This window comes from Colobus angolensis, unplaced genomic scaffold (assembly GCF_000951035.1).
Source record: "Colobus angolensis palliatus isolate OR3802 unplaced genomic scaffold, Cang.pa_1.0 Scaffold402, whole genome shotgun sequence".
Lineage (NCBI taxonomy): Eukaryota > Metazoa > Chordata > Mammalia > Primates > Cercopithecidae > Colobus > Colobus angolensis.
The window spans coordinates 535,098-545,400 of NW_012117400.1; the positions used below are offsets into that span (position 1 = coordinate 535,098).

General features: G+C 55.9%; 1 protein-coding gene across 1 annotated transcript in view; it reads left to right on the top strand.

The window, feature by feature from the left end:
- Positions 1 to 1,208: 1,208 nt before the first annotated feature.
- The window catches only part of RENBP (renin binding protein), a 9,508-nt gene continuing 413 nt past the window's right edge, over positions 1,209 to 10,303 (top strand). The window contains exons 1-11 of the mRNA XM_011955922.1: positions 1,209 to 1,294; positions 1,459 to 1,568; positions 1,721 to 1,796; positions 1,906 to 1,981; positions 2,153 to 2,325; positions 2,802 to 3,026; positions 3,836 to 3,917; positions 4,205 to 4,380; positions 5,682 to 5,813; positions 10,063 to 10,150; positions 10,235 to 10,303. Coding sequence (XP_011811312.1) covers positions 1,268 to 1,294; positions 1,459 to 1,568; positions 1,721 to 1,796; positions 1,906 to 1,981; positions 2,153 to 2,325; positions 2,802 to 3,026; positions 3,836 to 3,917; positions 4,205 to 4,380; positions 5,682 to 5,813; positions 10,063 to 10,150; positions 10,235 to 10,303 — 1,234 coding nt within the window. The 5' untranslated portion in view covers positions 1,209 to 1,267. The remainder of the gene's footprint in view (positions 1,295 to 1,458; positions 1,569 to 1,720; positions 1,797 to 1,905; positions 1,982 to 2,152; positions 2,326 to 2,801; positions 3,027 to 3,835; positions 3,918 to 4,204; positions 4,381 to 5,681; positions 5,814 to 10,062; positions 10,151 to 10,234) is intronic.

Below are 10,303 nucleotides of genomic sequence, written 5' to 3' on the forward strand. Positions count from 1 at the left end.
AGATCTGGGCAGCTGGAAAACAGGCCCAGAGAAGGGGGGTGTGGGCTCACCTGCAGTTACTGTCTGGCCTTAGAGCTGTGTCACTTGTGTAAAGAAGTCAGTGCCGAGGCTGGGTGCGGAGGCTCACACCTGTAATCCCAGCACTTTGGGAGGCCGAGGCAGGTGGATCACTTGAGGTCAGGAGTTTGAGACCAGCCTGGCCAACATGGCAAAACCCTGTCTCTACTAAAAATACAAAAAAAAATTATCCAAGTGTGGTGGCACCGCCTGTAACCCCAGCTACTCCAGAGGCTGAGGCAGGAGAACTGCTTAAACCCGGGAAGCAGAGGTTGCAGTGAGCCAAGATTGTGCCACTGCACTCCAGCCTGGGTGACAGAGCAAGACTTCATCTCAGAAAAAAGAAGTCAGCGCCAATGGCTGCCCATTACTGACTATTGAGGTAGTTGGTGACAAACTGATTCAAAAGAGAGGATTTGCTAGGCTGGGTGCGGTGGCTCATGCCTGTAATCCCAGCACTTTGGGTGGCTGAGGCAGGAGGATCGCTTGAGCTTAGGAGTTCGAGACCAGCCTGGGCAACATTGCAAAACCCTGTCTCCACTAAAAATACAAAAATTGGCCAGGCGTGGTGGCACACAACTGTGGTCCCAGCTACTCAGGAGGCTGAGGTGGGAAGATCGCTTGAGCCTGGCAGGTCGAGGCTGCAGTGAGCTACCTGGGCGACAGGACACTATGTCAAAAAAAAAAAAAAAGAGCTTGCCTCTTGTCTACCCTATGTGGTGACAGGTCAGAGGGACCTGCATTCAGGCCCACTAGCTGTTCCCTGTCCTGCTGCACCCCTGCCCTACAGGCTTGGTAGGGCCAAGGCCCTCAGCCGCCCTGCCTGGGCCCCTGACACATTAGGGGGCGCATTAGAAGGGCACATTAGGGCCCCTCTCAGGGCTCCCTTAAAGGTAGCTGGTGTAGGGCGGGGTGGGTGGCAGCCCCGTTTCCCCTTCCCCCTCATCCCAGACCGTCCGGCCATCCCAGCTTTTCCCACCAAGCAGGATCTTGAGACCAGGGCACCCAGCAGGGGCCCTGGCGGGACTGGCCCTTTCTAGGGGAGGGTCGCGGCAGGAACAAGCGCGGGGGCGGGGCCTCAAAGCCCCGCCCCCAGGCCCAGCGGAACCTGAAGAGGAGGGGGTGGGTGAGCCGGGCGCGGCTCTGTCAGCTGAGTGACAGTCACGGGACCGCGACCAACTCTGTCTGGCTTCCTAGAGGAGAGGGAGGGATGAGCAAGGGTCTCCGAGCGCGGCAGGCCAGTGGTGGGGTGCGTGCGGGGAGTCCTGCCTTGGAGGGTCCCGGGGATGGTGACGTCTGAAGACCCGTGCAGAGGTGGGGGGATCCCCGAGGGCTGGTTTCCGAGGCTGGGGGGCCTAGGTCCCATGCAGGGGCTGCGCCTTCAAGCCCCAGTTCTCCTAGGACATGGAGAAAGAGCGAGAGACTCTGCAGGCCTGGAAGGAGCGCGTGGGGCAGGAGCTGGACCGTGTGGTGGCGTTCTGGGTGGAGCACTCCCACGACCAGGAGCACGGGTACTCGGAGGCTTCTGGAGTCCTCGGCAGGGTTTTTGGCCTTCCTGAGGCCCCTCCTCACTCTCAGGCACCTCACAGATTTGCTGACCCCGGAGAGGCAGGAGGGGCTGGCAAGGCCCCTTCCAGACTTTGCTAATCCCGCGTTCCCACAGGGGCTTCTTCACGTGCCTTAGCCGCGAGGGACGGGTGTACGATGACCTCAAGTACGTGTGGCTGCAGGGGAGGCAGGTACGGTGTTCCCAGCCTGGAAGCTTCAGGCACACGGCCCATCGCCTCAAAGGTCTCCCCACCTCACCCCAGCCGGCCGCTTAGGCCACGTTCCCTCCCGTACCCACAGGTGTGGATGTATTGTCGCCTGTACCGCACTTTCCAGCGCTTCCACCACTCTCAGCTTCTGAATGCAGCAAAAGCAGGTGCTCCCTTCCTGCCCATCTCCCAGTGACTCTGGCCATGTTTACTCAGCAGGGCACATGTGCGGAGTTCCTAGAGGGGTCTGGAAGCAGGGATGGACTGGGGAGGCTCAAGGGTGGTGTGTGCGGGGCGTCCGGGCCTTACTCCTGGCATGCCAACCCCCCAACCTCCAGGTGGTGAGTTCTTGCTGCGTTATGCCCGGCTGGCACCTCCTGGCAAGAAGTGTGCCTTTGTGCTGACTCGGGACGGCCGCCCGGTCAAGGTGCAGCGGACCATCTTCAGCGAGTGTTTCTACACCATGGCCATGAACGAGCTGTGGAGGGCAACAGGTGAAGTGCGGTACCAGGTGTGTGAGAGGACGGTGCCCCTGAAGACCCCACCCTGGGACCCTGCCATGGCCACCTGATGCATTCCCACTCACTACGCAAGTCCACTGCCATGGACCCATCTGTGGGGCCAAGTCCCCTTCACCTCTGAACGCTCCCCTACCCCCACAGGGGCGCAGACAGAGAGGGCCCTATCCGTGCCCTGCCCCCAACTGGGAAGAGGCCCCTCCCTCCTCCCTGGGCTCCCTGTGCTTCCAGACTTTGACCCCACAGCCTGGAAGGGACTGCACCCCCAGACTGGGAGCCCCCAAGGCAGAGTGGGCGCATCTGCCTGGTCCCTACTGGATACCAGGTGCCAGGCCCCGAGTAGGCCCTGGGTGAAGGTGTCTCTGGGATTCAGGAGAGGAATTGACTCTCCCATCCCAGGGCTGTGTCCTGGGGGATGGGACAGGATGTAGCCTCAGCCTGGGCCTCCCCTCGCCTCCTGTACTCCCAGACAGAAGCGGTGGAGATGATGGATCAGATCGTCCACTGGGTGCGGGAGGACGCGTCGGGACTGGGCCGGCCCCAGCTCCAGGGGGCCCCGACTGCGGAGCCCATGGCAGTGCCCATGATGCTGCTGAACCTGGTAGAGCAGCTTGGGGAGGCAGATGAGGAGCTGGCGGGCAAATACACAGAGCTGGGGGACTGGTGCGCCCGGAGGATTCTGCAGCACGTGCAGGTGGGGGATGCCTGGGGAGCTGGGGTGGTGGGAGGCCCTCCACTTCCCCACTCCCCTGGATGCCCTGGGGCTTGACACACCTGGAGAGACAGAGATTCGGGGAGGTCCCCACCTGGGGAAGGTGGAGGGCCTGAAGGCTGGCGGGAGGGTGTGGAGCCCCAGGCAAGGCCTGACAGAAGGAGACCCCTGCCCCACCCAAGTCCCTACCAGGCCTCTGGGCCGTGAAACCCACCGTCTGTCCCCATTCAATGTTTCACCCTCCTCTGCTGGAGAGGATCAGGCCAGAAGCGAGGATTACAACTTCCTAGGCCCTGGCGGGACTCGGTGGCTCCTGGCTGTAATCCCAGCACTTTGGGAGGCTGAGGCGGGCGGATCACTTGAGGTCAGGAGTTCGAGACCAGCCTGGCCAACATAGTGAAACCCTGTCTCTACTAAAAATACAAAAATTAGCTGGGCGTGCTGGTGCATGCATGCCTGTAATCCCAGCTACTAGGGAGACTGAGGCAGGAGAATTACATGAACCCAGGAGGTGGAGGTTGTAGTGAATCGAGATTGTGGCCTCTGCACTCCAGCCTGGGTGACAGAGCAAGACTCTGTCTAAAAAATGAAAAAACAACTTGCTAGGCCCAAGGGAGTGAATCAGCCCCTCCTCAAATGCCCCTCTGAGCCTGGCCCACCCAAGCCAGCAGGTCCAGGGGCTTGGGTGAGAGGGAGGGAGGAAGGGATTTCTGGGGCTGGGTCTTCCTAGTTGGGTGGCTGGGTGAGTGAAAGGGCTGGAGGCAACACTCCCTTCTGCTCCTTCCCGGTAGAGGGATGGACAAGCTGTGCTGGAGAACGTGTCAGAGGATGGCAAGGAACTTTCTGGCTGCCTGGGGAGACAGCAGAACCCAGGTGAGGGGCAGGGTAGGCTGGGGGCCACCCAGGAGGAAGGGAACACCGAGCCTTGCGTTCTGGGCTTCAGATGTGGGAGTGCCTGGGGGGACGCCTTGAGGAGGCAGAGGAGAGAGGATGGGCTTCCGGAGGCTGGGGGTTTCTGCAGAGGAGCAGGCTTCCAGGGCCAGGGAGCTCAGAGCCTTGCTCACTGTTAGGGAGGGAGCAGAGAGGTGCCAAGGGCTTTTGCTCCCTCTGTCCCCTCCCTCAACCCCAAGCCCGCTCTTCCGTACTCCAACCCTCACCAGGCCACGCACTGGAAGCCGGCTGGTTTCTGCTCCGTCATTGCATTCGGAAAGGCGACCCTGAACTTCGAGCCCACGTGGTTGACAAGTTCCTGTTGTTGCCCTTCCGCTCTGGATGGGACCCTGACCATGGAGGCCTCTTTTACTTCCAGGATGCTGATGACTTCTGCCCCACCCAGGTGGGAGAGCGCCCAGGGCCATGTGTGGCACACGCTGATCTAAGGCTTTCTGCCTGGGGAGGTGGGTGCTTCTCTAGAGGGCAACCTGGGGCTGGATTGGAACCTAGAGGCCTGCTCTCAGCTTCTGTGCCAGTGTTACAGGAAAGGGGTTGTGATCCAGACCCCAGAAGAGGGTTCTTGGATCTTGCGCAAGAAAGAATTCAGGGCGAGTCGGCAACGCAAAGTGAAAGCAAGTTTATTTAAAGAAAGTGAAGGAATAAAAGAATGGTTTCTCCATAGGCAGCGCAGCCCTGAGGGCTGCTGGTTGCCTTTTTATTTTTCATTTTTATTTTATTTTATTTTATTTTATTTATTTATTTGAGGTGGAGTTTTGTTCTTGTTGCCCGGGCTGGAGTGCAATGGCGCCATCTCAGCTCACCGCAACCTCTGCTTCCCGGGTTCAAGCGATTCTCCTGCCCTAGCCTCCCGAGTAGCTAGGATTACGGGCATGGGCCACCATGCCCGGCTAATTTTGTATTTTTAGTAGAGACGGGATTTCTCTATGTTGGTTAGGCTGGTCTCGAACTCCCGACCTCAGGTGATCCGCCCACCTCGTCCTCCCAAAGTGCTGGGATTACAGGCGAGAGCCACCGCACCCGGCTGGTTGCCCCTTTTTATGGTTATTTATTGATGATATGCTAAACCAGGGGTGGATTAGTCATGCCTACCCTTTTTAGACCATATAGAGTAACTTCCTGATGTCGCCATGGCATTTGTAGACTGTCATGGCATTAGTGGGAGTATAGCAGTGAGGACCACCAGAGGTCACTCTCATGGCCACCTTGGTTTTGGTGGGTTTTGGCCGGCTCCTTTACTGCAACCTGTTTTATCAGCAAGGTCTTTATGACCTGTATTCGGTGCCGACCTCCTACCTCGTCCTGTGGCTTAGGAATGCCTCAACCGTCTGGGAACGCAGCCCAGTAGGTTTCAGCTTCATTTGACCCAGCTCCTATTTAAGATGGAGTTGCTCTGGTTCACACACCTCGGACAGCAGTGCTCCCCAGTCCCATGTCATATGGAGGCCACCAGGGAGCTGGTGAAACGCTGATGCTCAGACATATATGCCATTCGTCTGGAGCCCTGGTGTCTATGCAGGGATCTACAGGTCAGGAAGCTGATGTCACTGGGAGGGGTCCTTCAGAACCTCCAAAGATGTCCCACAATTCACCTCCAGGAGGTTGGGTCAATGGAGACACAGCCAGGTCTGGAAAGTTGGGGAGGGGAATGTCCTGCTGAGATGCCTGCCCCTGCTCTCCCCTCAGCTGGAGTGGGCCATGAAGCTCTGGTGGCCACACAGCGAAGCCATGATTGCCTTCCTCATGGGTTACAGTGAGAGTGGGGACCCTGTGCTGCTGCGCCTCTTCTACCAAGTGGCTGAGTACACCTTCCGCCAGGTGAGCGCCGCCTCCTTGTCCCCTCTAGAGGCTGAGTGGGGTAATGGGGGGAGTCCGGCCAGGCTGTGCTCTTGTCCCCTTGCTGAGCACAGTCGCTCGGCTGGTCTGAGAGTTTCTGGAGCCCCAGTGCTGTTCGTTCAGTCAACGGAGAAGCCGCTGTCCTCCTAGAGCTGGAATTTTGGTGGTGGGGCCGGGAGAGCAGACTGTTAGCAAGCAGACCTAGGTGGTGGTGAGAGTGAAGCTGTGGGAATACCACCACTGGAGAGGGTTGTGGGGGCTCTTTCCTATGGGGTGGCAACGGGGAAGCACTGAACACGGGCCAAGTCAATCAGGGGTGTGTCTGAGGGACTGGGAGTCTGGGCATGTGGCACAGCAGAGGGGCCTGGCAGCCTGGAAGGATAAAGGCAGAGTGGGCAAGGGACGGACTGCAGCCGCCTGGTCTGATTCCACTGTTACCTGGGTCCTGGGGCTTGGAGGGGGAGGGTGTTAGGGGGGAAGCCTGTAGGGTATAGGGCAGAAACTGGGACAGCAGAGGAAGCTGTAGCTGTCATCCCAGTCAGTGAGGGCTGGCCCAGGTGGGAACTGGTGGGGACAGAGGGTTCAGAGTCTGGTGGAGCAGCAGTGGGATTCCTGAGTCTCTAGTTCAGATGGAGAGATCTGGACTCACCATGAATGTTTTCAATATCATAAGAATGTAGATGCTGCCTGGCACAGTGGCTCATGCCTATAATCCTAGCACTTTGGGAGGATGAGGCAGGAGGATCACTTGAACCCAGGAGTTCAAAACCAGTCTGGGCAACATAGTGAGACCTGGTCTCTACAAAAAAATTTTTAAAATTAACTGGGTGTGATGCACACCTGTACTCCTAGCTACTCAGGAGGCTGAGGCAGGAGGACGGTTTAAGCCCAGGAGTTTGAGGCTGCAGTGAGTTATGATCACACCACTGCACTCCAGCCTGAGCTGGGCAACAGAGCAAGACTATGTCTCAAAAAAAAAAAAAAAGGCCGGGCGTGGTGCCTCATGCCTGTAATCCCTGCACTTTGGGAGACTAAGGTGGGCAGATCACCTGAAGTCAGGAGTTCAAGACCAGTCTGGCCAACATGGTGAAACCCCGTCTCTACTAAAAATACAAAAATTATCCAAGCGTGGTGGCAGGCGCCTGTGATCCCAGCTACTTGGGAGGCTGAGGCAGGAGAATCGCTTGAACCCAGGAGGCAGAGGTTGCAGTGAGCCGAGATCGCACCATTGCGCACTCCAGCCTGGGGAACAACAGCAAGACTTGGTCTCAAAAAAAAAAAAAAAAAAAAAAAGAGTACAGATGCTGCTGAGATCTATGAGGCAAAAAGGGAAATGGAGGCCCAGCAAAGGAGACAGGAATCAGTGGTGACATAGGAAGAAGACCAAACCAGGGGCCCCCTGAGGCCCAAGTGCTAGAAGCAGAGTGATAAGCTGTCCTGACTGCTGCCCAGGAGGCACCTCGAGCTGCTGAATGCAGGAAAGGACATGGCACCCAGTGGTGGCAAGGCCTGGGTGGTGAATGAATGAAGATTCATCATGTGTTTCTAAAGCCACGACTCCGACTCCACTGGTAAACCCTGGTACTGGGAGGACTATAGCAGGGGATCTTATTCTGGGGTGTGTGGGCTTTGAAACCGGGGGCGGAGAATCACATCTGTATTTGTCCTAACCTCTAACGGAAACTAGCATTTGCTTCCATTATGAGTGGAGGCAGTGAACCGCATTGGTAATAGAAGTGCCTGGCTTTGTCACCGATAGAAATGCCAGATGTGCTTATATTGCAACCCTGGTGGTTTGGAAGTAGTGATGAGCATATGTGATACTTGCAGATGTCTCTCTAACTGCAATGCAATATTATTAATATTAATGCATTCATAGAGTATGTATTAGGGGCTACCAGTTATAACTCAAAAATGAAATAATAAGATATAGATGACATGAAACAATTACAAAAGCTATGATTAACAGGTAAATCGGCCGGGCATGGTGACTCACACCTGTGATCTCCGCACTTTAGGAGACGGAGGCGGGCGGATCACCTGAGGTCAGGAGTTCTGGACCAGCCTGGCCAACATGGCGAAACCCTGTCTCTACTAAACATACAAAAATTGGGCTGGGTGCCTTGGCTCACTCCCATCATTCCAGCACTTTGAAAGGCCGAGGCAGGCGAATCACTTGAGGTCAGGAGTTCGAGAACAGCCTGGCCAACGTGGTGAAACCCCATCTCTACTAAAAATACAGAAAATTAGCCAGGCGTGGTGGCAGGTGCTTGTAATCCCAGCTACTCAGGAGGCTGAAGCCGGAGAATCACTGGAACCTGGGAGGTGAAGGTTGCAGTGAGCTGAGATCACGCCACTGCACTCCAGTCTGGGCGACAAGAGCGAAACTCTGTCTTAAAAAAACAAAAACCGGCCGGGCGCGGTGGCTCAAGCCTGTAATCCCAGCACCTCGGGAGGCCGAGACGGGCGGATCACGAGGTCAGGAGATCGAGACCATCCTGGCTAACACAGTGAAACCCCGTCTCTACTAAAAAATACAAAAAGCTAGCCGGGCGAGGTGGTGGGCGCCTGTAGTCCCAGCTACTCGGGAGGTTGAGGCAGGAGAATGGTATAAACCCGGGAGGCGGAGCTTGCAGTGAGCTGAGATCCGGCCACTGCACTTCAGCCCGGGCAACAGAGCGAGACTCCATCTCAAAATAAATAAATAAATAAAAACCAAAAAACCAACCAACCAACAAACAAAAAAAACCAGGTAAGTCATTATGCATCAACCAACATAACAGAATACAGAAGGCAAAAATCCAGACATTGAGGGAAATTCTTCTTTACCTTCCTGTGTCATGTCAAGTAGTCAAAAAATAAGTAAGGACTTGAACAATGTAACTCAAAAGATAGAATGAATACACACAGAACTAGTATTATTTATTAATTTTTTTTTTTATTTTTTTGAGACAGGGTCTCTATCGCCCAGACTGAGTGGCTCACTGCAGCCTCAACCTCCTGGGCTCAAGCGATCCTCCCACCTCAGCCGCCCAGGTAGCTGGGACTAGAGCTGTGTCCCATCACACCCAGCTAATTCTTTAATTTTTTTTTTGTATACATGGGGTCTCACTATGTTTCCCAGGCTGGTCTTAAACTCCTGGACTCAAGTGATCCTCCCGCCTCGGCCTCCCAAAGTGCTGGGATTACAGGCGTGAGCCACTGTGCCCAGCCCAGGACTAGTTTTACTTCCTACAAAGAACAATACACCAACTCTTATGGGCTACCATTTAAAGAGACATTTTCATACTGGACTTCAATGTAATTGATTCCATGATCCTTTTGAGAAGAGGCTGAACTGACAAGCCTCCCTGAGACAGGTGCCCCATGGAATGCTAGTGGAGAGAGAAGGAAAGACAGTGGAATGGGCACTGGGCAGGGGCAGAGGGAGGACAAGATGCATTTGGGACCAATGGTGAGCCAGGACAGGAGTCAGATGAGATTGTACATCTACTGGAAGACAGGCCTGTGAAGCTGGGAATGGGAGCTCCAAGGGAGTCACTTCTTAAGAGTTTTGTGACAGGTCGTTGCCTCCATCAGGGTTCTTTGTTTCTTTAAATCAACGTAACCACCACTACAATCACGATAGAGAACCTTTCTCTTTCTTCCTCTCTTTTCTTTTCTTTCTTTCCTTTCTTTCTTTGAGATGGAGCCTCGCTCTGTCACCCAGGCTGGAGCCCAATGGCGTGATCTCGGCTCACTGCAACCTCCGCCTCCTGTGTTCAAGCGATTCTCCCGCTTCAGCCTCCCGAGTAGCTGGGATTACAGGTGCGCCACCACGCCCAGCTAATTTTGTGTTTTCAGTAAAGATGAGGTTTCCCTATGTTGTCCAGGCTGATCTTGAACTCCTGACCTCAGGTGATCCGCCCGCCTCGGCCTACCAAAGTGCTGGATTTCAGGCGCGAGCCACAGCGCCTGGCTTGATAGAGAACGTTTCTACATCCCAGGGCAGGGTTCTTTCATTCCATCTAGCAGTGTCTCGTCCCCTTGCCCAGTCGGTTATATAGTTGTAGCCTGCTTGCTGCGCCCACCCCTGCTTTCATCTTTGTGGAGGACGCAGTGTCGCGGTTCACATCGCTGGTTCTGGAGCCATGTTACCTGGGATCAACCCAGGCTCTGACCCCTGGTAGCGATGCAGTGGCATCTGGGCGGGTCCTGCAGGCGCTAGCTGTCACTGTCTCTGTTATTCCAGTTTCGCGATCCAGAGTACGGGGAATGGTTTGGCTACCTGAGCCGAGAGGGCAAGGTGGCCCTCTCCATCAAGGGAGGTCCTTTCAAAGGTGAGTGGGGGACAGGGCAGGGCCGCAGGGGTTGCGCCTCTCGGCTGCCCCCGGCCCTCACTACCTGCCCGCCTCCACCCGCAGGCTGCTTCCACGTGCCGCGGTGCCTAGCCATGTGCGAGGAGATGCTGGGCGCACTGCTGAGCCGCCCCG